Below are 26,808 nucleotides of genomic sequence, written 5' to 3'. Positions count from 1 at the left end.
TATATGGAGAGACTGGAGAAGCTGGGGCAGCACGGTAGCACAGTGGTTAGCACAGTTGCATCACAGCTCCAGGGTCCCAGGTTCTATTCCCGGCTGGGTCACTGTCTGTGCGGAGTCTGCACATTCTCGCCGTGTCTGTGTGAGTTTCCTCCAGGTGCTCCGGTTTCCTCCCACAAGTCCAACGATGTGCAGGTTAGGTAGATTGGCCATGATAAATTGCCCTTAGTATCCCCCCAAAAAAGGTTATGTAGGGTTGCTGTGTTACGGGGATAGGTTGGAAGTCTGGGCTTAAATGCGGTGCTCTTTCCAAGGGCTGGTGCAGACTCGATGGACCGCATGGCCTCCTTCTGCACTGTAAGTTCTATCTATGATTGTTCTTCGAGTAGAGAAGGTTAATTGGGCATTTAAGAGAGACATTCTAAATATTCATGAATAATTTTCATAAGAATCAGGGAAACTGTTTCCACTGGCAGAAGGACCAGTCACTAGATGGCACAGATTTATGTGGCAATTGACAGAAAAGCCAGCGGAGATGACGCAGCGAGTTATGATGATCCAGAATGTACTGCCTGAAAGGGTGGCAGAACCATGTTCAGTAAATCTTTCAAAGGAGTATTGGATAAATGCTTTAAAGGGCGAGAACTGTAGGGCTGCTGGAGAAAAGAAAACACTGGAAGTAAATACGTAACTCTTTCAAATAAATGGCACAGGCACAGTCGGCTCAGGGACCTCCTTCTGTGGTGTAAGATCTTGTGATAAACTTTCATATTGGAATGTTGTCTAGTTGTGCAAAATTATTAGAATAGTATCCGATCCAAGGAAGAAGCATACAGATTGGCCAAGAAAAATAATAGGTCTGAGGATTGGGAGCAGTCTAAAATTCAGCAAAGAAGGACCAAGGGATTGATTAAGAAGGGGAAAATACAGTGCGAAAGTAAGCTTGCAGGGAGCATAAAGACTGACACTATGGCCGGGATTCTCCGACCCCACCTAATGCCTGTCGGGACCGTTGAAAGCTCTCTCTCTCTCTCTCTCTCTCTCTCTCTCTCTCTCTCTCTCTCTCTCTCTCTCTCTCTCTCTCTCTCTCTCTCTCTCCCCCCCCCCCCCCCCCCCCCCCTGCCACCCCCACCCCCGGCGATTCTCCGGGCTTTGACGGGCCGAGTGCCCGCCAAGTTCGGCTGAGTCCCACCCGGCGGGACCTCAGAGGTCTGTCTGCGGGGGCCGTCCTGGGGGTGGGGGGGGGGGCCTCCACGGCGGCCTGGCCCGCGATTGGGGCCTACCGATCGGCGGGCGGGCTGGTTCCGTGGGAGCCTATGTTCCTCCGCGCCGGGCTCCGCCATATTGCCCGGGGGCCGCCGTGGAGACGGGGACCAATGCGCATGCACGAACTCGGGCGGCCGTTGCGCGCCGGCTTTCGGGCGCTGGAGCTGCGCAGACCCCTCCGGCGCCATACTAGCCCCCTGGGAAGGGGTGGATAGCTGCCAGGTGGGGCCCATCGGCTCCGGAGAGGCTCGTGCCACTTTTCACGCCGGCTGTCAGAACTTGGTCGCAGGATTGGAGAATCCCGGCCCAAAGGTTTCTGTAGATATGTGAAGAGAAAGAGATTGGTAAAGAGAAATGTAGGCCCCCTACAGACAGAAACTGAGGAATGCATAATATGGGACAATGAAATGGCTGAGCAATTGAATACATACTTTGGTTCTGTGTTCGCAAAAGAGGGCTCAAATCAGGGGCGTCATTCTCCGACCCCCCGCCGTAGGCCGCCGTGAATCCTGCCCCCGCCCCCGCCGAAGTCTCCGGTACCGGAGATTGGGCAGGGGCGGGAATCGGGCCGCGCCTGTTGGCAGGACCCCCCGCTGGATTCTCCGCCCAGAAATTGCCTGTCCCGCCGGCGTAAATCAAACCTGGTATTTACCGGCGGGACCAGGCGGAGTGGGCGGGCTCCGGGGTCCTGGGGGGGGGCGCGGGGCGATCTGACCCCGGGGGGTGCCCCCACGGTGGCCTGGCCCGCGATCGGGGCCCACCGATCCGCGGGCGGGCCTGTGCCGTGGGGGCACTCTTTCCCTTCCGCCTCCGCTACGGCCTCCACCATGGCGGAGGTGGAAGTGACTCTCCCCACTGCACATGCGCGGGAAACTGACAGCGGACGCTGACGCTCCCGCGCATGTGCCGGGAAACTGTCAGCGGCCGCTGATGCTCCCGCGCATGCGCCGCATTTCCGCGCCAGCTGGCGGGGCAACAAACGCCATTTCCGCCAGCTGGCGGGGCGGAAATCCCTCCAGCGTCGGCCTAGCCCCTCAATGTTGGGGCTAGGCCGCCAAAGATGCGGAGCATTCCGCACCTTTGGGCCGGCGCGATGCCCGTCTGATTGGCGCCGTGTTTGGCGCCAGTCGGCGGACATCGCGCCGTTGGGGGAGAATTTCGCCCCAGATACCAGAAATGTTGGAGAATGAAAGGTTTAGTGAGAGGGAAGAACTGAGGGAGATCAATATTAGTGGAGAAATGGTGCTGGGAAAACTGCTGGGATTGAAGGCGGATAAATCCCCAGGGCCTGAGAATCTGCATCCCAGAGTGCTTAGAATAGTGGAAGCATTGGTGGTCATCTTCCGGGAGACTATAGACTCTGGAACTGTCCCTGCAGATTGGAGGGTAGCTCACTTCACTCCAATATTCAAAAAGGGAGGTAGAGAGAAAGAAGGGAATTATAGACCAGTAAGCCTCACATCGGTAATGGGGAAAATTCTTGGATCCATTATCAAGGACTTTACAGCGGAATATTTAGAAAGCAGTGGCAGGATCAGTCAGAGTCAGCATGGATTTATGATGGGGAAATCATGCTTGACAAATCTGCTGGAATTCTTTGAAGATGTAACCAGTACAGTTGACAAGGGGGAGCCAGACGATGTATATTTAGACTTTCAGAAGGCATTTGACAAAATCCCGCATAAGAGATTACTGTGCAAAATTAAAGTGCATGGGATTGGGGGGACGTGTATTGAGGTGGAAAGAAACCTGGTTGGCATGGAGGAAACAAAGAGTAGGGATTAATGGGTCCTTTTCAAATTGGCAGGCAGTAACTAGTGGGGTACCACAGGGATCGGTGCTGGGACCCCAGCTATTCACAATAGATATTAATGATTTGGATGAGGGAACAAAATGTGACATCTCAAGGTATGCAGATGATAAGTTGGGTGGGAGGGTGAACTCTGACGAAGATGCAGGGATCCTACAGCAAGATCTGGACAGGTTGGGCGAGTGGGCGAATCAATGGCAGATGCAGTATAATTTGGATAAGTGTGAGGTCATTCACTTTGGAAACAAAAACAGGAAGGCAGATTACTACCTGAATGGTTGTAAATTGGGAGAGGGGAGTGTGCAGTGGGACCTGGGTGTCCTTGTGCACCATTTGCTGAAGGTAAGCATGCAGGTGCAGCAGGCGGTAAATAAGGCTAATGATATGTTGGCCTTCATTGCGAGAGGTTTAGAGTACAGAAGCAGGGATGTGTTGCTGCAATTTTACAGGGTCTTGGTGAGGCCACACTTGGTGTATTGTGTGCAGTTTTGGTCTCCTTTTCTGAGGAAGGATCTTGCTCTCGAGGGAGTGCAGTGAAGGTTTACCAGACTGATTCCAGGGATGGTGGGACTGTCATATGAGGAGAGATTGACCAGGTTGGGATTGTTCTCGCTGGAGTTCAGAAGAATGAGGGAGGATCTCATAGAGACTTATAAAATTCTAACAGGACTAAACAAGGTAGATGCAGGGAAAATGGTGGGTGCACCAGAACCAGGGGTCACAATCTGAGGACTCAGGGTAAACCATTTTGGACAGCGATGAGGAGACATTTCTTCACCCAAAGAGTGGTGAGCCTGTGGAATTCATTACCACAGGAAGTATTTGATGCTAAAACATTGAATATATTCAAGAGGCGGCTAGATATAGCACTTGGGGTGAATGTTACGGGGAGAAAGCAGGATTAGGCTATTGAGTTGGATGATCAGCCATGATCGTGATAAATGGCGGAGCAGGCTTGAAGAGTCAAAAGGCTTCCTTCTGCTCCTATCTTCTATGCTGCTTGCTTAGCAGTACTGAACTAGCACAGTGATTATCACTTTTGCTTCACAACACCAGGGTCCCAGGTTCGATTCCTGCTTGGGTCACTGTCTGTGTGGAGTCTGCACGTTCTCCCTGTGTCTGCGTGGGTTTCCTCCGAGTGCTCCGGTTTCCTCTCACAAGTTCCGAAAGAAGTGCTTGTTAGGTGAATTGGACATTCTGAATTCTTCCTCAGTGTATCCGAACAGGCGCCGGAGTGTGGCAACTTGGGGCTTTTCACAGTAACTACATTGCAGTGTTAATGTAAGCCTACTTGTGACACTAATTATTATTGTCACACATGAGCAAATGAGTTGAGGCAACTGATTTATTTTTGAAAATGGGAACATTTAGCTCAAATTAAGCAAGACCATGGGCCGGATTTTCCAATTTTGCGGCTAAGTGCCGACATCGGCATGGGAGCAGTGGCGTTTTACGATGCCGAACCCTCACCGATCCTGGGACCGGTGAGGGGCTAGCAGCCGCGCAGGGTAAAACTCCCGGTTCCCCACTATTGCCGGAGAATGGTCAGGTCCGTGGCCGCGCACGTGCACATCGACGACCTGCAGCAGTCGCGCCATACAACATGGCGCCGGCCGTGAGCGGACCCAATCTGACAAATATGGCCCCACAGGCCACCCCCCACCAGTCCCCCCAGCCCTCGTGGAAGACCGCCGGCCAGCAGCACGGTTCCCGGCTGACCGCAGCGGCACACCACGCCGGGGTCCTGATTGCTCAGGCGACACGCTGTCCCGCGCGCCGGGAACTGGGCCAATCGGGGGCGGAGCATCGGGGAGGACCTTCCGAAGGCGCGCTTCACGCCGTTCCGATGGCGTGCGGTGCGCGAAAATGACATTTCGTAGGGGGCGGAGAATAAAAAACCGGCGGCAAAACGGCACCGCCGGCCATTTGAGCGTCAAAAGGGATTCTCCGCCTGATCACCAATTACGATATCAGCATCAGGCAACGTAGAATCCTGCCCCATGCTTTCAGTGGTTGATAGGCTTGGCATGCAAACTACCAATAACAAATGTAACATTTATCTGCCACAGTACGATGTGCAAATTGCACTGCAAAGGAATTCAAATTAAATAGTGAATGTCAGCTTGATGGATAACAATCAGACTATCAGTATCGCATCACTTAACTTCGGTCTTGTTTGTGTTGTACCTCTATTTCAACATTAAGAAGTCTTACAACACCAGGTTTGTTTCGATGACACTAGCTTTCCACATCATGGGCGTCATTCTCCAACCCCCTGCCGGGTCGGAGAATCGCCGGGGGCTGGCGTGAATCCCGCCCCCGCCGGTTGCCGAAGTCTCCGGCACCGGATATTCGGTGGGGGCGGGAATCGGGCCGCGCCAGTTGGCGGGCCCCCCCGCTGGATTCTCTGGCCCGGATGGGCCGAAGTCCCGCCAATAAATTGCCTGTCCCGCCGGCGTGGATTAAACCACCTTTTGAACGGCGGGACATCGCGCCGTTTCGGGAGAATTTCGCCCCAAATTTAAACATTGACAATAGCTTTCTACTACCAAACAATTAAACTGTTTAAGTTACAGCTAATTCATTGTTTTCTGTCTTCCAGATTCAGCTTAGAATGACAACACCAAGATATAGGCCTACTTGGGACCTGGCACTGGATCCCCTTGTGTCTTGCAAACTGTGCCTTGGGGAATACCCATTGGAGCAAATGACGACATTGTCACAGTGTCAATGCATATTCTGTACCCTGGTTGGTATGCTTTTTATTTGCTGTGTAACGTATTGCAGGATCTTTAAACAATTTTGCCCCAGTATAATTTGATTTGACATTGAAATTGTTGTGTCTATCACTGTCAAATCAGAGGAGCACGATTTGAAATGCGGGAGCAAAGTCGGGATTCTCCAAACCCCTGCCGGGTCGGAGAATCGGCGGGGGGGGGGGGGCGGCGTGAATCCCGCCCCCGCCGGCCGGCAAATTTTCCGGCGCCGGGATTTTGGTGGGGGCGGGAATCGCGGCACGCCGGTCGGCGGCTGTTGGTGGCGACCCCCCCCGGCGATTCTCCGGCCTGCGATGGGCCGAGTGGCCTCCCATTTTCGGCGGGTCCCGCTGGCGTAAATCACAACTGGTCCTTACCGGCGGGACCTGGCACCACGGGCGGCCTCCAAAGGCCTCGGGGGGGGGGGGGGGGGCGGCGCGGTGCGATCTGGCCCCGGGGGGTGACCCACGGTGGCCTGGCCCGCGATCGGGGCCCACCGATCCGCGGGTGGGTGGGCCTGTGCCGTGGGGGCACTCTTTCCCTCCGCACCGACCGCTGTCAACCTCTGCCATGGCCGGTGCAGAGAAGAACCCCGCTGCGCATGCGCTGGGATGACGCCAGCACACGCCATTTGCTGGTCTTCTGGATGAAATGTGGAAAATTATTAAACAATTTTACTGACATTAAAGGTTGCCACATCCACCATTGCTGATGTTCAGGGCTGGGTTTTAGCTACAGAGGAGAGTGGCTTGAGTTGTCTTTTTGAAAACTCACCACTATTCTTAGAATTCCCCCTATACCAAAAAGGGCCGACATTCTAAATGGTGATCAGAGATTCTCACTCCCCGACTCCGATGCAAGCTTCAGTGGGTGCTATTCAGGTCAAACTATGTTTTCAAGTTATGCCCCGGTATAACCCATACCTTCACCGAAGATTTCATCTACTTACCACTTAGTAGCATCGATCCTGGGTCCCGCATTGCTAAGTAAGTAAAGTAGACTAATAACCACTGTTTCAGGTTAAAACTTTTAAGTTATTTTATTATAATATATTTTTTCTCTTTTTCTAAAAGATGCAATCACTGTCTTTACAGAAAAGTAAAAAGATCTTGCTTCTGGATCCTTCTAGTTGGTTGAAGGGACCTTCAGGCCCAACTTGACAATCAATCTTCTTTTTAAAATCTGGTCTTCTTTAGATGTATTTGCTGGTTAACTCAGTTGCTGTGTCCTATCTTTCCCATGTACAGAGCTGCGAGAGCTATCTCTGAGCTGACTCTGCCTACTTTTTAAATTCTAGTGTTAGCTATTTTAGCTCGGCTGCTCTGCCCTGTCTCTTTCCCATGACTGAGCTGACTGTAATCTGTCTCTGCTTCTCCCCTCTCTCCCTCTGAGTTCTGGTTCTCGTTCTGGTAGTTCCTGCCCTGGTCTCTCGGTTTATATTCTCTTTCTAACAATTACGTTTTTATGACGTTATTGTAAAGTAACTCTTATTTTCTTTGATTGTAAAATGTATCTTTGATCTAAACCTTTTAATCCAACTAAGTATACATTTTGACATGACTTCATCTCATAGATCTGATTACATTGTGTCCTTTGTGATGTTCAAAATGCTTTGACTTCAAGAGGTGTTACTTTTAATTCCTGTCATTTCTATAGTTTTATTTTCCAATTGTGTCCTCAGCTCATAATTTTGACTTTGATTTTGGCTTTGAATTATGTTTCTCGTAGACTGATAGCCTCCAGTTTTCTTTAATTTACCTGGTATTAGCAACGTTTCACACCTAGAATTATCACAAAATTCAACTGAACCTCATCCATTCATTTCCAGATCCTTACTAAGATAGTTACTTTCAATGAAGGTGTGAGCCATTGTTTTTGGCTTCATTCAAAATCCTATTTGTCTTGTTTGCTAAGTCTGCTTGACCAAGGCTATCTGTATTTTATAATCCTTCCCTGGCAGCTGCTGTTAACTCTTTGTGGGATCTTTCCCTGTATCCTCTCATGTTTCTCTCAGACCAGATATTGCCAGACTTCCATGTTTCAAATGACACATCTTTCCATATTTTCAATAACACCCCGTCTTGACATTTGAAACATAACTATATCATTTGGTCAATTATCCCCCCATCTAATTGTACTGACTAACATTTATCCCCGATCTTTCACATTTATATGTATGTTTTGTGATTTTAAATTGTGCACCGAAATCAATTCGTAAATGTATCCATATCACAGACCAGTGTTTTTTTTCCCCGTTCTTTCCTCAAGTCCAATTACCGTGGACCATAGCCGCAGCCGCTCAGGAAGGTAACACAATAGCTATATCCGTGTTCCACTACCTCCAAAGCATTTTACTTCCTTGGGGTAGCAGCACCGTAGAAGCTTCCTCATGTCCCTTAGAAACAGCACACAACTCAGTCCATCAGTAACCAAAAAGGTCTTTTGTCCATCACTGGCTGTCTAGTGTCCCCTTTTTCCATCATTCAAATTGCTTTCCGTTTCTCATTGGAATGGTAAATTATGATATCATGTACCACCCTTTGCTTCATTAATTTAAAGGTTCAATTGATCCTGCTTCTATCCCTGACTTCCCCCCACATTAATGTCTAACATTGTCCTGAACCATGTATGTCTGCCAACCCCTGGTGTACATGAGAGAATATCTTTCTGACAAATTTCCTTCAAATCCCTTTAGTCTGTTATCATTTCCCTTACAACATTTGCAATACAATATGCCAACAGTATTCGCAAAACCACATCGAACTATAACTATTTCCAAATAAATTCTCCCTATTATTAAATACACAGTTTATAAAAATTAAGTCTTATCTTAACACATTACTCATTACCTAACCACACAAATAGACCATGTGTTACACTTTACATAATTGCAACTGTTATCACAATTTCAATACTAAAAATAAAGTACAATATCGACACATCCCTTCGTGGCTTTGGGACCAATAGTCATTATATACTAAATATGGCGTGTAAACAACATCAATATTATTTGTGATGTTCTATGTAGTTAAGTCAAGAAAACACACTAAACTACCACTATTCCCCCTCTCTTAAAACATTCACACATCTTAGAAATGCTGACCAAAGTCCTTGAACGACACACATATCCCCATTGTCATACATAACAGTCCCGACCAATTTACATGACATTTCTTCTTTAATAACGATTACAGCTCTTCAATGCAATATTGTTTGCTGCATTGGTAATAATTTTCCCGCCGTGGCATCAAGCTACAAAAATTCTTAAACTTTTATCATTTATCATATTGGCGTGCCTCGTCAGTCGCTGCTGTCTGCCGAGACCCTTAATAACTCCACCACATAGTACATACCCCGTGGAGACCTCAGATCATCCATCAGCTGATGTCCAATTAGAGATGTCCGACCGGAGGTTTCGCAGCTCAGTAATAATTTGATATTTTGATTTGTTTCTAACCTGTAAAGTTTTCCTCTGGGCTCTTGTCATTTAATTCCCTCAAATATGTAGCCAATTGTATCATTAGTTTCCCCCCAATCCTGTCTGAAACATTCTTTTCTGTAGTGCAGTTCTCTTCCTTCTTGTGAACTGGTTCGTCTGTTATTTACTTTTTCCATCTGAAAAATCAAATGAACAGGTCAAGGGTGGAGAGGGCCCTATCCTTTAATTTGTACTTTCTATCTTCGTTTGAATTTCAGAAGTGCCCTCTCCAGGACTTCAGGATTTCTTTTGCTACCATTTATTTATTTTGTCTTTTTGAACTGGTTTATTTTCCTTATCCTTGATATACATCATACAATTAAAGCCTGTTAAGCCTCCTCCTTCTGTCATTGCAGTTGGGAAATTTCCCAAATTGGCAGATCTATCTCTGTTTAAAGGGCTTTGTTATACTGAGCTTTTGCTCTGGGGAGGAAGGGGTGGGCTGGGTCCACCATCCCCGGAGGCAGGTCCTAGGTGGCCACTGGGGTGGGTGAGTGTTGAGGTGGGCTGGTTAGAAGACCCACCTCACTTCACTGGGACACATGCCAGTTGTGTTAGAAGCTGTTAGGCCCTGTAGTCCTCAGTCTTCACACCCTCCATGAAATGCCGGAGCAAAGGCGGGATTCTCCGAACCCGCGCCGCACCATGGGATCTCCATACCAAAATCATATCCTCATCCACCCTCCATACCCCATGTAACCTTCATGCCAACTCTTTCTTTCTACTCATCCCCATGCTCTTCAACCTGATCCCACTTACAAGTCAATCCATTGCCCCTCACCCTCTTCATGGCACCTCCATAGCCTTTCAGCCAGTATTCACAAAGTGCAGACCTCAGGTACCATGTCAGATGAAAGAAAAAAGAAGCCATTAGCAATTGAATACACTTTCACCCATACACACGTGATACTGAAAAACATTTATCTCAATAAAACTATGAACTCAGGAAATCTTGCTGAGATAATCAAAACTTTTGAAACTCAGCCATGCACTCATTTGTGATCTGAACACAGCGCCTTAGACTGCTGGGCCATCCTGACTGAGACTGCCATGCATTCATAATGGCATCATAATAGCCCTTGGGAAATATCTCAAATACCTCAACTGAAACTTCATGTACAGATGGTAATTTTGCTTCTAACCTACACCAGATGGTCTGTCCATCAAAGCAGCACAGCAGAAGTTTTATAACTCACTGACAACTTCAGATTATTTTCTTTCATGAGTGGCGGAGTTGCAAAAAACTTCAGATCATAACACTTTAACAGATTGTATCTGGTCTTTAAGAGTGCTTATGTCTACTGTTAGATTTGTGACTATCACACTGTGGGTTAAAACCTTTGGAGCACCCAAAATGGAGTCCGCTTAACTCAGCACTAATTTCAAATGTTCAGGATTCCCTCCTGGGTTAAGCATGCCCTGCTTCCTTCCCCCTGTCAGCAGAAATTGGATCTGTCTGAAATTAAGGCGGGCCATCTGCATCCAGGTCCCGTCCGCAATTTTTAAAAGTCTTTCCAACTCCAGACAAAGGTGACACTTCAAAAAATAAAGATTTTAATAAATCACCACAATTATTATGTATGTTGATGCTCTGTTGGTCTTATGCCCTCTGCTCCAGAGGTGAAATATTCCCAGTAATAGTTCCATAAGAGGCTGGTTGAGCACAGGGCTAAATCGCTGGCTTTGAAAGCAGAGCAAGGCAGGCCAGCAGCACGTTCAATTCCCGTACCAGCCTCCCCGAACAGGTGCCGGAATGTGGCGACTAGGGGCTTTTCACAGTAACTTCGTTTGAAGCCTACTCGTGACAATAAGCGATTTTCATTAAAATCTTTTCATTTAATTCCATTAAAAAAAAATGCTTCATTGATTTGTAAGAAGCACACAGTAGAGATATTGGCCAATAACTGGACAGTTCAATGACATGGGGCGGGATTCTCCGACCCCCCGCCAGGTCGGAGAATCGCTGGGGGGGGGCGGTGTGAATCCCGCCGGCCGCCGAATTCTCTGGCGCCGGAGATTCGGCGGGGGCGGGAATCGCGCCAGTCGGCGCCCCCCCCCCGCCCCCCCGGCGATTCTCCAGCCCGCGATGGGCCGAAGTCCCGCTGCTGCTATGCCGGTCCCGCCGGCGTGAATTGAACCAGGTCCCTTACCAGCAGGACCAGGCGGTGCGAGCGGGCTCCGGGGTCCTGGGGGGGGGCGCGGGGCGACCCGGGGGATGCCCCCACGGTGGCCTGGCCCACGATCGGGGCCCACCGATCCGCGGGCGGGCCTGTACCGTGGGGCACTCTTTTACTAAGCGTCGGTCGTGTAGGTCTCCGTGATGGCTGACGCGTAGGTGACCCCCCCGCTGCACATGCGCGGGGATGACGTCAGCAGCCGCTGACTCTCCCGCCGGCCGGCGGAGCCCCTTCGGCCCCGGCTGGCATGGCGCCAAAGGCCTTTCACGCCAGCCGGCGGGGCGCCAACCACTCTGGGGCGGGCCTAGCCCCTAAAGGTGCGGGCTTGGCCCCTAAAGGGGCAGAGGAATCCGCACCTTTGGGGCGACCCAACGCCGGAGTGGTTCATGCCACCCCATCCCGCCGGGACCCCCGTCCCGCTGGGTAGGAGAATCCCGTGCATGTTTACTTAAAAAATAATATCAGTAAGTTGTAAGAGCAGTAGCATGGTGTCACTGTTTGGACACAACCAAAATTATGTAGTTTTGAAATGAGTCGGCACAGACCTTGTGACATTAACGGAGTATAGAACTTTTCAACACATTATTTTAAGGAATATAGAAAAATTCAGGATGAATGTCGTTGGGTCAGGCAACCGAACCAAACTTTACAAGGTCAGGTGAGGAATCGTATTTTAATTTAAAACAAAATTGTTGCATCTTGTACTCAATCTATCCTAAATTGAAATTTGCCATCCTGATTAACTTCATTAAGGATCTTTTTGGTCCAATAAAGTGGCATTTTGAGGAGTCTTGCTGCTACAGTATTGGTTTAGTTGGATAGAGTTTAACAAAGCGGGTTCTCAGCATGTTTCTGGGAACCTTGCCACTGGGATAAATAACAGCAATTGTGCCAATGTTGCTCAGACTAGTCAGTGCAGTCCAGCAAAATGAACATCAGCCTACTGAGTATGGTGGACCTTGTATTATTCAATCTTTAAATTCTGTACAGCAGTCTCTGCAGATCATCACTTTTATGGAATTGCAGTATTCTTCAGGAATCACAAGCTGTAGATCCCAGGAACAACACCGTGCATTGGTGAGGGTGCACAGAAAATTCAAATATAAAGGCGGGAAAAGTAAGGAAGTTGACTGCAACAACAGCTTATATTTATATAGCACCTTTAATGGATTGAAATGTCCCAGGAGCATGATAAAACCAAGTGTGACACCGAGCCACGTAAGGAAATATTCGGTCAGATGATTAAACTCTTGATCAAAGTGGTAGGTTTTAAGAAGTGCCTTAAAGCTGGTTAAGATGTTGACAGCAGATTGCAGGGCGACCTCAAGTTTACAAAGGGAAGAATGTGGGAGACCATAGAATCATAGAATTTACAGTGCAGAAGGAGGTCATTCGGCCCATCGAGTCTGCACCGGCTCTTGGAAAGAGCACCCTACCCAAGGTCTACACCTCCACCCTATCCCCATAACCCAGTAACCCCACCCAACACTAAGGGCAATTTCGGACACTATGGGCAATTTAGCATGGCCAATCCACCTAACCCGCACATCTTTGGACTGTGGGAGGAAACCGGAGCACCCGGAGGAAACCCACGCACACACGGGGAGGATGTGCAGACTCCGCACAGACAGTGACCCAAGCTGGAATCGAACCTGGGACCCTGGAGCTGTGAAGCATTTGTGCTATCCACAATGCTACCGTGCTGCCCGAGGCAGGAGTGCATTGGAATAGTCATCTTCCAGGTGCGACTTTAAACCTTCAGCCCTCCCAAGGGCAGGCTATTTCCCCCTGGCTTCTTGACAATATTTATCCCTTAACCAACATAACTTAAAACAAATTATCTGGCCATTATATGTTGTTTGTGAGATCCTGCTGTGAGCAAATGGGCCGCCAATTTTTCATACATTGCTACGCGTTTAACAGTGACTACATTGGCTGTAAAGTGTTTTGATTGTTAAAACAAAAAGGCAAGACTTTCAAAGTAGTTTTTTAAAAATCTAGCTTAGACGGTCGGGATAAAATCCTCCTATTCCTGTTGTTAGGAAGGTTCTTTTGGGCAGTTTTCATTGGCTGTAAGTGTGCAGGAGATCCACAGCACAAAGGTGCCAATTGCAAATTTCACTTGAGAGTTACGTGACAGCTCTTGTGCCCACGTTAAAAGAAAACACTTTGGTGCTGGACTGGTTGAGACTGAGGTGCTTGGGGAAGAGTAGCGATAGTTTTGTCCGGTGAACCCTGACCTGGCGATGGGCACAAGGTGCTTTTAAATCAAGGAAACCTCAGCCTTTTAAACATCCTTCAGTACAGTGAAGTTCCATCTGTTCTTCGGGGAAATGGATAATTAATGGGGGGAAAGAGTTATTACTTTCCTCTGGTTTGCCAACAGTGTCTGAAACAGTACGTGGAACTTCTAATTAAAGAGGGTCTGGAATCTTCAGTTAGCTGTCCTGATGCCGCTTGCCCAAAGAGAGGTCACCTACAGGAAAATGAGGTACTTTGTTTTATACGTGTTGTGATAAATCAACTATATAAGTGCAAATCTTTTATATCTCTCCAGTCTCTTCTCTGCATGTCTGTGCACTCAGCAGCTGTGGCTCTCGCTTCCTTTCATTCTGCATCCCAGGAAACAATGGGCAGGATTCCCGGTTGCCTGACGGCAATACCCTAATCGGCGATCGGGCAGAGAATCCCAATGTACCACCGAAACAGGGATGGGGCCTGTTTTTGGTTGCTCCGCCCCCTCCAAAGCGGCATCATCGGGGAGTACGCCGCACGCCATTGGGGAGCCGTGCCACTGGCCAGGAGGCCTTCAGCGAGGGCTGGGGGACTAGTGGGGGGGTGGCAGGGGCGGGGTGGGGGGGGGGGTCCAGGAGGGCACTATCTGGCAGGTCTGATCCGCGCGCGGCCAGCACCATGTTGTACAGCCCGCCCGCTGCAGGTCGTCACTGTATGCACGGCCGCGGACCCGGCCATTCTCCTGCTTTTGGCGCGGGAGCCGGGTGTTATACCCGGCGGCGCCGCTTGCCCCTCACCGGAAGGGTGACGGTTCAACGCTGATTTTGAAGTAGTAAAACGGCACAGTTCCCACGCCGGCATCGGCACTGAGCCGCAAAGTCGGAGAATCCAGCCCAGTGTTAACATTGGATGGTTACAATCCAGTGGACTTTATCAGTTTTTTAAAGAAATATATATTTTATTAAAGTTTTCAAACAGAATTTTCCCATTTTACAAATCAACATAAAAATAGCACAGTAACTGATAAATAACATTATTTACATAATATGGTGAACTAACAAAGTAACAAAAAATAGTGCTCCCCCCCCCCCCCCCTTTCCCACCCCCCACACCCCCTCCCCTGGGCTGCTGCTGCTGTCGATCTATTTTCCCTTAACGTTCCGCGAGATAGTCGAGGAACGGTTGCCACAGCCCGGAGAACCCCTGAGCCGATCCTCTCAGCGCAAATTTAATTCGTTCCAGTTTTATGAACCCTGCCATATCGTTTATCCAGGCCCCCACGCCGTGGGGTTTCGCTTCCTTCCACATAAGTAGGATCCTTCGCCGGGCTACCCGGACGCAAAGGCCAGAATATCGGCCTCTTTCACCTCCGGCACTCCCGGCTCTTCCGCTACCCCAAATATAGCTAACCCCCAGCCTGGCTTGACCCGGACCTTCACTACCTTTGAGATCACCTTTGCCACTCCCCTCCAGTACTCATCCAGTGCCGGACACGACCAAATCATGTGTCTGTGGTTCGCCGGGCTTCCCAAGCACCTCCCGCACCTGTCCTCCACTCCGAAGAACCTGCTCTGTCTTGCTCCCGTCATATGTGCTCTGTGTAGAACCTTAAATTGTATCAGACTAAGCCTGGCACACGAGGACGAGGAATTTACCCTACTTAGGGCATCAGCCCATAGCCCCTCCTCAATCTCCTCCCCCAGCTCTTCTTCCCATTTTCCCTTCAGCTCCTCCACCAGCGCCTCCCCCTCATCTCTCATCTCCTGATACATTTCGGACACTTTGCCCTCCCCCACCCATACCCCCGAAATCACTCTATCCTGGATCCCCTGTGTCGGCAGCAGCGGAAATTCTCTCACCTGTTGCCTCGTAAACGCCCTCACTTGCATATATCTAAAGATATTCCCCGGGGGCAACTCATACTTTTCCTCCAACGCTCCCAGGCTCGCAAACGTCCCATCTATAAACAGATCCCTCAGTTTCCTAATTCCTGCTCGTTGCCAGCTCTGGAACCCTCCGTCCATCCTTCCTGGGACAAACCTGTGGTTATTCCTGATCGGGGACCACACCGAGGCACCCGTCACCCCCCTGTGTCGGCTCCACTGCCCCCAGATCCTTAAGGTTGCCACCACCACTGGGTTTGTGGTATACCTTTTCGGGGAGAGCGGCAGCGGCGCCGTCACCAGCGCCTTTAGGCTCGTTCCTTTACAGGACGCCATCTCCAGCCTCTTCCACGCCGCCCCCTCTCCCTCCCTCATCCACTTACAAACCATCGCCACATTGGCGGCCCAGTAGTAGTCATCCAGGCTCGGCAACACCAGTCCCCCTCTGTCCCCGCTACGCTGCAGGAACCCCCTCCTTACCCCCGGGGACTTCCCTGCCCACACAAAGCTCATAATGCTCCTGTCTATTTTCTTGAAAAAGGCCTTTGTGATCAGAATGGGGAGACATTGAAACACGAAAAGAAACCTTGGGAGAACCATCACTCTTACCGCCTGCACTCTGCCCGCCAATGAGAGCTGCAGCACACCCCACCTCCTGAAATCCTCCTCCATCTGCTCCACCAGCCGCGTCAGACCAAGTCTGTGTAGAGTTCCCCAGCTCCTAGCCACCCGGATCCCCAAATAACGGAAGCTCCCCTCCACTCTCCCCAACGGCAGGGCGTCCATTCCTCCTCCCCGGTCCCCGGGGTGTATTACAAAAAGCTCGCTCTTCCCCATATTTAGCCTGTATCCCGAAAAATCTCCAAACTCCCTCAATATCTGCATAACCTCTGTCATCCCGTCTACAGGGTCCGCAACATATAGCAGTAAGCCATCTGCGTAGAGTGACACTCGATGCTCCTCTCCCCCTCTAACCACCCCCCTCCATTTCTTAGAGTTTCTCAACGCTATGGCCAGTGGTTCAATTGCCAACGCGAACAGTAATGGGGACAGGGGGCACCCCTGCCTTGTTCCCCTGTGTAGCCGAAAATACTCCGATCTTTGCCGGTTTGTGACTACACTTGCCACTGGGGCCCCATATAGGAGTCTGACCCATCTGACAAACCCCTCCCCGAACCCAAACCTCCCCAACACCCCCCATAAATGCTCCCACTCTACCCTATCAAATGCCTTCTCCGCATCCATTGCCACCACTATCTCCACCTCCGCCGGGGGCATCATTATCACCACCAGCAGCCGTCGAACGTTGACATTCAGTTGTCTCCCCTTTACAAACCCTGCCCGGTCTTCGTGCATCACCCCCGGGACACAATCCTCTATCCTCGTCGCCAGCACTTTTGCCAGCAGCTTTGCGTCTACATTTAGGAGCGAGATAGGCCTATATGACCCGCATTGCAGCAGATTTTTATCCCGCTTCAGGATTAGTGATATCGTCGCCTCCAACATTGTCGGGGGTAGTATCCCCCCTTCTCTAGCCTCGTTAAAGGTTCTCGCCAGCAGCGGGGCCAACAGGTCCACATATTTCCTGTAGAATTCCACCGGGAACCCGCCTGGTCCCGGGGCCTTCCCTGCTTGCATGTTCCCCAGTCCTTTAGTCACCTCGTCCACCTCAATTGGCGCCCCCAGACCTGCCACCTCCTGCTCCTCCACCCTCTCGAACCTTAGTTGGTCCAGAAAATGTCGCATTCCCTCTTTTCCCTCCGGGGGTTGGGACTTATATAGCCTCTCATAGAAGGTCTTAAACACCTCATTTACCTTCCCTGCTCTCTGCTCCGTAGTTCCCGTTTCATCCCTAACTCCCCCTATCTCTCTCGCCGTTTTCCTCTTGCAAGGTTGGTGGGCCAGCAGCCGGCTCGCCTTTTCCCCATATTCGTATCTCATCCCCTGTGCCTTCCTCCACTGTGCCTCTGCCTTTCCTGTGGTCAGCAGGTCAAACTCCGTCTGAAGTCTTCGCCTCTCTCTGTATAGTCCTTCGTCCGGGGCCTCCGCATATCTTTTATCCATCCTCAAAATCTCCCCCACTAATCTCTCCCTTTCTTTGCCCTCTTGTTTCTCCTTGTGAACTCTAATGGAGATCAACTCTCCCCTAACCACTGCCTTCAGCGCTTCCCATACTACCCCCACCTGGACCTCGCCATCGTCATTGCCCTCCAGGTATCTCTCAATACATCCCCGCACCCTTCCACAGACCCCCTCATCCGCCAATAGTCCCACATCCAGTCGCCAGAGTGGGCGCTGCTCCCTCTCCTCTCCGAATTCCAGATCCACCCAGTGCAGGGCATGGTCTGAAACCTCTATGGCCGAGTACTCCGTTCCTGCCACCTTCGAGATCAGTGCCCTTCTCAGAACAAAGAAATCTATTTGGGAATATACCTTGTGGACATGGGAGAAAAAGGAGAACTCTTTGGCCAACGGCCTAGCAAATCTCCACGGATCCACTCTCCCCATTTGTTCCATAAACCCCCTGAGCAGCTTGGCCGCTGCCGGCCTTCTTCCGGTCCTGGATCTAGACCGGTCTAGCCCTGGATCCAGCACAGTATTGAAATCCCCCCCCCATTACCAGGCTTCCCACCTCTAGGTCCGGGATACGTCCCAGCATCTGCTTCATAAATCCCGCGTCGTCCCAGTTCAGGGCATATACATTTACCAGCACGACCTCCTTTCCCTGCAATCTACCACTCACTATCACATATCTACCCCCGTTATCCACCACTATATTCTTAGCCTCGAACGACACCCGTTTCCCCACCAGTATCGCCACCCCCCTATTTTTCGTGTCCAACCCTGAGTGGAACACCTGTCCCACCCATCCTTTCCTTAACCTAACCTGATCCGCCACCTTCAGATGCGTCTCCTGAAGCATGACTACGTCCGCCTTCAGTCTTTTTAAGTGCGCGAACACCCGGGCCCTGTTAATCGGCCCATTCAGGCCTCTCACATTCCACGTGATCAGCCGGATTGGGGGCCACCCGCCCCGCCGACGAGCCATCCCCTATTCTGGGCCAGCCCCCCGTCCGGGTCCCGCGCACCCACCCATCTCCCAGGCGGCGCCTTCCCGTCCCGACCACCTCTTCTCTTGCCAACTCCCCCTTGCACTCAGCAGCAGCAACCCAGTTAATCCACCCGCCCCCCCCCGCTAGATCCCCATCTAGCATGGTTACTCCCCCCATGATGCTTCCGAAAATCAGCTAACTCTAACTGACCCCGGCTTCCCCCGTTCTCTCTTTGACCCCCCCTGCGTGTGGAGCTCTCTTCCTTCCTGCGCCTATCTTCCCGCCATCATCTCCATAGCGCGGGAAAAACCCCGCGCTTTCCTATCGGCCCTGCCCCCTATGGCGCAGCTCCCTCATTCCCCATCCCCCCTCTCAGTCCCTTTTTCCACCGGCGCCCACATTTCTCCGTGTCCCCCCATCAAGAGGAGAGAGGTTCCCCATCTATCGTTACAATATTATAAACCTCCCATTCCCCAATTTACATTTCTGTACCACAACCTCGTTGTTCCCCCCCCAACATCAGTCTCTCAGTTCTAGTCCAGTTTCTCTTCTTGGATGAAGGTCCATGCCTCATCCGCCGTTTCGAAGTAGTAGTGCTTGCCCTGATGCGTGACCCACAATCGCGCCGGCTGCAGCATCCCAAATTTTATTTTCTTCCTGTGAAGCACCGCCTTGGCCCGATTGAAGCTCGCCCTCCTTCTTGCCACCTCCGCGCTCCAGTCCTGATACACTCATATCACCGCATTCTCCCACCTGCTACTCCGTACCTTCTTGGCCCAGCTCAAAACAGCCGCTCTGTCCGTGAAGCGGTGAAATCTCACCACTATCGCCCTTGGTATTTCCCCCACCTTTGCTCTTCTCACAAGGACCCGGTGAGCTCCTTCCACCTCCAGGGGGCCCGATGGGGCCTCAGCTCCCATTAGCGTATGGAGCATCGTGCTCACATAAGCCCCAACGTCAGCTCCCTCTGTTCCTTCGGGGAGACCTAGAATCCGTAGGTTCTTCCTCCTCGAGCTGTTCTCCAGGGCTTCCAGCCTTTTGATACATCTCTTATGTAGCGCCTCATGCGTCTCCGTTTTTACCACCAGGCCCTGTATCTCATCCTCATTTTCGGCTGCCTTTGCCTTCACTCCACGGAGCTCTATCGCCTGGACCTTTTGTGTTTCCTTCAGCCCATCGATTGCCAATAACATCGGCGGCAGCACCTCCTTCTTTAGTTCCTCCACACACCGTCGGAGGAATTCCTGCTGGTCCGGGCCCCATGTCGTCTGGGCTCCATCCGCCGCCATCTTGCTTCTCCTTCTCTTCTCTGACGCTGCTCCAAATGATCCTTCGCAATCTGGCCACTGCCACTGGTCCTTTCCATACACACCCGGGGGGGACACCTTCCTTCGTCACCCCACACTGGGTTTGGTCTGAAAAAATTTCCGTTGGGGCTCCCGAAAAGAGCCCAAAAGTCCGTTAGAACGGGAGCTGCCAAAACGTGCGGCTTAGCAGTGCATCGCCGCAACCGGAAGTCTGACTTTATCAGTTTTAATGTACTTTAATTAAAATGCTGAATGTAACACTGAAAGTATAAAAGTCATCATTGTCCCAGATGACCATAGGCTGCTTTTCCCTTTGAGGGGGAGAGCTGACTGGTGGTGATTTAACCTGAGGACCACCACACCTCAAGCGAGGGGCAAAGCTGAGAAGGCAGAGTCTTCATGAATAACCTCCAGTCTAGGGTTATTTTGAAAAACGTACTCATTCAAGCATTGTTGATTCTTTTTACTGATAATGTAGCTTGCAATATGTATTTAGAAATTTCTTAACTGTTCATCTTTCCAATAGATTGAATGTGTTGTTGCAACAGAACTTATGGAGAGATATAAAAGATTGAAGTTTGAAAAAGGCAAGTGAATTTTGTTTTAATTACTCATTATGATTTTAGTTAAATTGCACGTGGAGGTTAGGTGGTTTTCCTTTCGTGATTAAACTATGTATTAGCTAATTTCAAACAATTGTCCTAATTTATAGCACAGTATATGTTGATCGGTCAGCTGTCAATACAATTCTCTGCCCTACTTTTTTTTCTGTTGCATTGTTCTTGGCTGCATCTAAGTCATTTTCTTCTGATTTCTATGGTCAGGTTTCTGAATGAAAAGCAGCCCCCCCCGCCCCCCAATCCCCCTCCTGATACTGGATGCTCTGCAACCACCCTTCACCCAGGAGGAAGTTCAACCTCAGAGAGCCATCAGCCAATCTGAATAGCCTGCAGCTCTATATTCCCAGCAGTGCCAGTAGCGGCAATGGCCAAGACTGGGGTTACAAGCAGTCTCCAGATTCAAAGCCACGGAGACCAGGTCCAAATGAGTGTGAGTGGTCTCCTGAGGGCGTGAGGAGTTGAGGGCCGGGGAGAAATAAGGGGCGTGATTCTCCTATTCGGCGGCAGAGTGTTCACGCCGCCGGAAACGCAGTTGCGTTTCACGACGGCGTGAACGGGCCGCTGGGAGTACCGATTCTGGCCCCTACAGGGGGCCAGCACGGCGCTGGAGCGGTTCACTCCGCTACAGCCTCCCATCCCGGCGCAAACTGTGCGCCGCGGGATCTGCGCATGCACAGTGGTGCCGGCGTCAACCCGTGCATGCGCGGTGGCCTCCCTCAACGCGCCGGCCCCGACGCAACATGGCGCGGGAGTTCAGGGGCCGGCGTGGAAGAAAATAGGCCGGGGGACGAGAGGCCGGCCCGCCGATCGGTGGGGTCGGAGCCCCCCCCCCCAGGCCGCTCCCCGACCCTGTGCGCAGAGTTCCCGCCGGCTGCGACCAGGTGTGGATGGCACCAGCAGGACACTGCCTTTTTAGAGCAGCCGCTTGGCCCATCCGGGCCGGAGAATCGGCGGCCCGGCCCACAACCGGCGCCAATGGCGCCGATTCTCTGCTCCGCGTGGCCCGGTTGCAGGGATTCTCCGGCCCGGCCCCAGGCTGAGACAATCCCGCCGGGATCTTAATAAAGAGGCAGAGAAAGGGGGAGAATTTGCACGCTGCTGACCTTGTATGGCGGGACAGGTTGGCGTATGCACAATGTGGAAAGGAGGAAGCTGTTCGCGGCGGGGGGCTGGAGGTCGGCGGGCGTGCAGGGTGACTTGCCGGGCTAGGCCTCGCCTGTCCTCCGTCAAACTACGGACAAGGTGAGGTGAAAACATCCAGGGAATTTTACAGGGCCTGCAAAATTCTGTCCTGTGTCATTTCAAATGTGCTTTTCCCATTGCTCTTGCCAGTTAGAGTAATGGATACACACAGGTTGAAGCGTTCAAAAAACAAAACAGGTTTCTGAATTCAGCGGAAGGCCGTGGTCTCGGATTTAAGAAGCAGATTTAAAAACTACTCAGTAAATGAAACCAGGACTGTTCCTGATCATTTATGTTTTGGACTGCTTAAATATTCTCCTGATAAAAGTGAGTTAATATCCCTGTTAGATTGAGTGGACCAAGTGCAAAAATGAATACTGTGGTTGAGATTACTCAAAGAGAAAAATTGGTCATTAACTAGTACGAGTCCTTTGAGCAAAGAAAAGGTGATATTTATTGGTATTAATTATCTGCAATTAGGTTAGGCATGCTTCTAGATGGAAGTAAAATCATGGAGCTTCTTACGTCAGACTAAAACGGAGAGGCTGTTTATAGACTGATTTACTTGATCTAATATTTATCATTTGAACTCAAAATGAATCCTGGACTCTCAGCCGGGGACATGAACCTAAAACAACAAAAATGAAGATTTCTGACATTCTCTCCTGAAATTTGTGTAGAGTGGGGCAATTTAAAAGGCCGTTTCTGAGAAGAGTCCTAGTAGAGGTAAAATTATGAAGGGGTTTGGTAAGGCACATATACACAACGGGCGGGTTTCGCCACCCCGCCGTACACGTTTTCTGGTGCGGCGCCCCCCCCCCCCCCACCACCACCACCACCCCTCCACCAGCAGCGGGATACTCCGTCCCGGCAGCCGGCCAATGGGTTTTCCCATTGTGGACACCCCCACACCGTCCGTGAGTGCGCTGCCGGCGAAAAGAAGTATCCCGCCCAGCATTTTTCCACTTGTGGGGATGTCCAACAGAGACGATGGGCAGAATTTCCCGAAAATTGACGGTGTAGGTTTTGGCACGATTCTCTCCAGCCCAAACGGCGCAATCCAGACCTCAATTTTCAGGCACTTCGAAAAATATATTTTCCTCCAGGTGAAAACGCGGCACCCGAGGTACAAAGTATCTGATTCGCTGGGGTGGGTGGGGGGGGGGAGGGTGTCATCTGAGTACTTCAATGAAGGGGACGCTGCATTTACCATCATTCAAGCCAGGAGGATGGCAGTGAGGAACCAGCTCCTCGATTCATGGAAGGGGCCCTCAACCGTATGCTGGATGCCAGGGAGGAGCGGTTGGCAACAATATACCCTCAGGCTGGCAGGAGAGCATCCAGACAGGGTGACAGATCCCGTCTGATGAATGACCTACTCTGTTCTGCCAGGATAAGTGCTACCTGTATCCTCTCTGCACTCCACCTTGCCTTCACCCTTCGGAATGACACCTTGATCCCACATGTCCCCACCTAAAAGGGTCCCAGCACCCAACCTTACACAAGCTTCCTCACACTGCCAGGGTACTCCTCATCAGAAACCCTCCTTGCTTACGCAGAACTCCTCCTTGCTTATTCACAATGTCCACACATGCCATCGACTTCTGACCTGCCAGGCGGTCAGCTCATTTCGTCCCCATTTATGTTCTGCAGGAGAAGCTTACTCACAACCACAGCAAGCGATGGGATGTCCGAACTGAGGATCTTGACTCCTTTTGAGGAGAGAACCACGGAGATCGCAGAGGAAGAGCAGGAGTGGGCCTGTGCGGAGAACGAGTTGGGCCTGTAAGAGAAAAGTGAGAAGCCACTCCATCTTCATCCAGAAGACCAAACTCAAGTTTGAGTTGTAAATGGTACAAACCCATGACCGTGCCATATACCATCTTCCTTTCCTTGCAGGGAGAGCCTTGACCGTCCACCAACAGTGTCCCACTGCCCACCCTCGACAGGACCTCGGAGGAGATTTTGGAAGAGGACACTGAAGAAACATCATGGGCGGGATTCTGCCTTCCCCGACACCGGTATCATAATCGGCAATTGGGTGGAGAAACCCATTTTACAACCGAATCGGGGGCAGCGCCCCCTCCAAAACGGCGTCATCAGGGAGTACGCCGCACCCCGTTGAGACGGCCTCAGGATGTTACCTCCCCGATGATCCACCCCTAACGGACCGAGTTCACGATAGTGCGGTTCACGTGCGCTCTCAGTTTTCGTGAACCTGGCATGGTGACTGCAGACTGTGCCCAGCAATGCTACAGTAGAGGGGGGGGGGGGGGGAGAGCCATGCCGCTGGCCGGGGGAGCGTCAGCGAGTGCTGGGGGGACTGGTGGGGGGTGGTCCGGGGATGTCCAGCGGGTGTCCAGAGGAACACTATCTGGCAGGTCGGGTCCGTGCGCAGCCGGCGCCATGTTGTCTAGCGCGACCGCTGTTGGTCGGCGCCGTGCACATGCGCGGCCATGGACCCGGCAATTCTCTGGCCGTTTATTTCGTAAATACTCTGTGTTTTATGTGCCGCGGCTGCTAGCCCCTGATCGGTCGAGGGTCGGTGCTGGGGCCTCGCCAATTCTTTTAATGTAGAACTAGACACTTCTCAGGACATAGCCTCATAATCGGAGAATCCAACCCCATAGTGTCACCCGCACCATCCACCAGTGCAGAGACACACACCTCGGTGGGTAACCTTAGCAGGGAGGCTGGTTTAGCACACTGGGCTAAATCGCTGGCTTTGAAAGCAGGCCAGCAGCACGGTTCAATTCCCGTACCAGCCTCCCCGAACAGGCGCCGGAATGTGGCGACTAGGGGCTTTTCACAGTAACTTCATTTGAAGCCTACTTGTGACAATACGCAATTTTCATTCTGGGTCATAGAATTCCTACAGTGCAGAAGGAGGCCATGCGACCCATCGAGTCTGCATCATCCCTCTGAAAGAGCACCTTTCCTAGACCAACTCCTCCACCCTATCCCCATAACCTCACCTAATCTACATATCTTTGGACACTAAGCGGCAATTTAGCATAAACTGCACAACTGTGGAATGTGGGAGGAAACCGGAGCACAGGAGGAAACCCATGCAGACACGGGGAGAAAGTGCAAAATCCGCACTGTCACCCAAGAACAGAATTGTACCCGGGTCCCTGCCGCTGTGAGGCAGCAGTGCTAACCACTGGTGAGCACCATACTGCTTCTGATGCACATCAGGTAGAGGCAGGAACATCGCAGGGATTGGACAGTCAGATATCTGCTGGATTCCAGGACTCAGCTGTGCCCCAGCCAGGTGCTTTGCCTCTGGACACATTTGTCCCTCAGCTGCTTGAGATGCAAAGGCAGAGCTGGGAAATACCAGGAGTGGTTGTCAGTGACATTGCTGCGACTGCAAGGTTGAATGGAGGCTTCCCAAAGCTGGAGATGGTGCCAGCAATGTGTGGCCAACCCTACAAGGCTGGTGACTGTTGTGTTATTCACCCTGGGGTAACACGGACTGCAACATGATGCAGTGAAATTATCAAGCTTACACCAAACGTAGGCATTGGTTCAATAAGATTTATTGAACTTCAGTAACAAAGCACACAGCTGCTTGTGGGGTGACTCTCTGCTACTCTTAAGTAAACTAACATTAACTACCTAGACCAGGCTAGCTCTGATCCACTGTAGAAGGTGTTTAATGATTTGTACACCCTGACTGTTACTACAGTTGTCACCAGTGGAAAGAGGCAGAGTGCCGATGCCTCGTGTGTTTTATAGTTGGAAGCCCCCCTCTGGTGTTCTGTCTGGTGATTGGTTGTGTTCTGTTCTGTATGTTGATTGGCTAACCTGGGTGTCTGTCACTGCCTGTTTTTACCTCATGATGTGCATGGGTGCATATTATGACATCCCCCTTTTAAAAAAAAAATTGTTGGCTGCTTAGAGCATATACAACATATTTACAAAAGTAACTATATACAGCAATTGGTGAGTGAATGGATATGTACATGTAAGGTGTCTAGCATGCAGAAACATAACAGTATATATACAAAGAAACTATTTATAAGTCCATTTGTTGGGGCTGTCGTCGGATTCTTGTGGACCGCCTGAGAGGTGGAGGTGGGGATGATGGTGTCTTGACAGGTTGGCATGCAGCCAGATTGGTGGCCTCGTGGAGTGAGGTATCCGGATAAGGCAGAACGACATCTGGGAACATGAGATCCGGTGGTGGGCAGGCAAGTTTGCGTAGTGCCCTTCTGTTGCGCCTGACAATAGTTCCATCAGCCATGTGAACCACAAACGACCTGGGAGCAGCCTGTCGAACAACAACAGCTGGAGCTGACCAGCCTCCACCAGGCAACTTGATGTGAACAGGGTCCTTCGGAGAGAGCACGGGCAGATCAGTAGCATGAGCATCATATGTTAACTTTTGCCAGGTTCTGATCTGCTGCATCTTTTGCAGCACTGGAAGGTGATCCAGGTCAGGTACATGAATGGCCAGAACCGTCGTCTGCAGGTTACGATTCATAAGGAGCTGTGCCGGAGACATACTGTTGGACAGAGGGGTTGCCCTGTACGCCAGAAGAGCAAGATTAAAGTCCGAAGCTGAGTCCGCAGCCTTACAGAGCATCTGTTTCACGATATTGACCCCTTTTTCGACCTTCCCGTTAGATTGCGGGTAATGCGGGCTCGAGGTGATATGCTGGAAGTGGTATTGCTTTGCGAAGTTGGACCATTCTTGACTATAGAAACATTGTCGCTCATAACTGTGAGCGGGATTCCATGCCTGGAAAATGCCTCCGTGCAGGCCTTTATGACAGTCCTGGATGTTAGGTCAGACAGTTTCACTACCTTGGGGTAACTGGAGAAGTAATCAATTATCAGGACATAGTCACGCCCATTGCCGTGAAAAAGGTCACGCCGACCTTAGACCACGGAGAGGTCACGATCTCGTGTTGCTGGAGCGTTTCTTTGGGTTGAGCAGGCTGGCAGGTCGCGCAATTGATGACCATGTTTGATATATCCTCATTGATGCCGGGCCAATAGACAGCCTGCTGGGCCCTGCGCCTGAACTTCTCAATAC

General features: G+C 50.9%; 1 protein-coding gene across 7 annotated transcripts in view; it reads left to right on the top strand.

Annotated features, from left to right (window-relative positions):
* Positions 1–26,808, top strand: part of LOC140410527 (probable E3 ubiquitin-protein ligase RNF144A-A) — a 186,372-nt gene that overhangs the window by 78,401 nt on the left and 81,163 nt on the right. For all 7 annotated transcript variants that reach the window (XM_072498745.1, XM_072498744.1, XM_072498743.1 and 4 more), the window contains 3 exons: positions 5,676–5,822; positions 13,871–13,975; positions 20,489–20,549. In XM_072498745.1, coding sequence (XP_072354846.1) covers positions 5,688–5,822; positions 13,871–13,975; positions 20,489–20,549 — 301 coding nt within the window. In that variant the 5' untranslated portion in view covers positions 5,676–5,687. The remainder of the gene's footprint in view (positions 1–5,675; positions 5,823–13,870; positions 13,976–20,488; positions 20,550–26,808) is intronic.

This window comes from Scyliorhinus torazame, chromosome 4 (genome assembly GCF_047496885.1).
Source record: "Scyliorhinus torazame isolate Kashiwa2021f chromosome 4, sScyTor2.1, whole genome shotgun sequence".
In the NCBI taxonomy this organism is placed as follows: Eukaryota; Metazoa; Chordata; class Chondrichthyes; order Carcharhiniformes; family Scyliorhinidae; genus Scyliorhinus; species Scyliorhinus torazame.
Note: the sequence above shows the minus strand (reverse complement) of the source record. Positions and strands in the feature narration are given on the sequence as shown.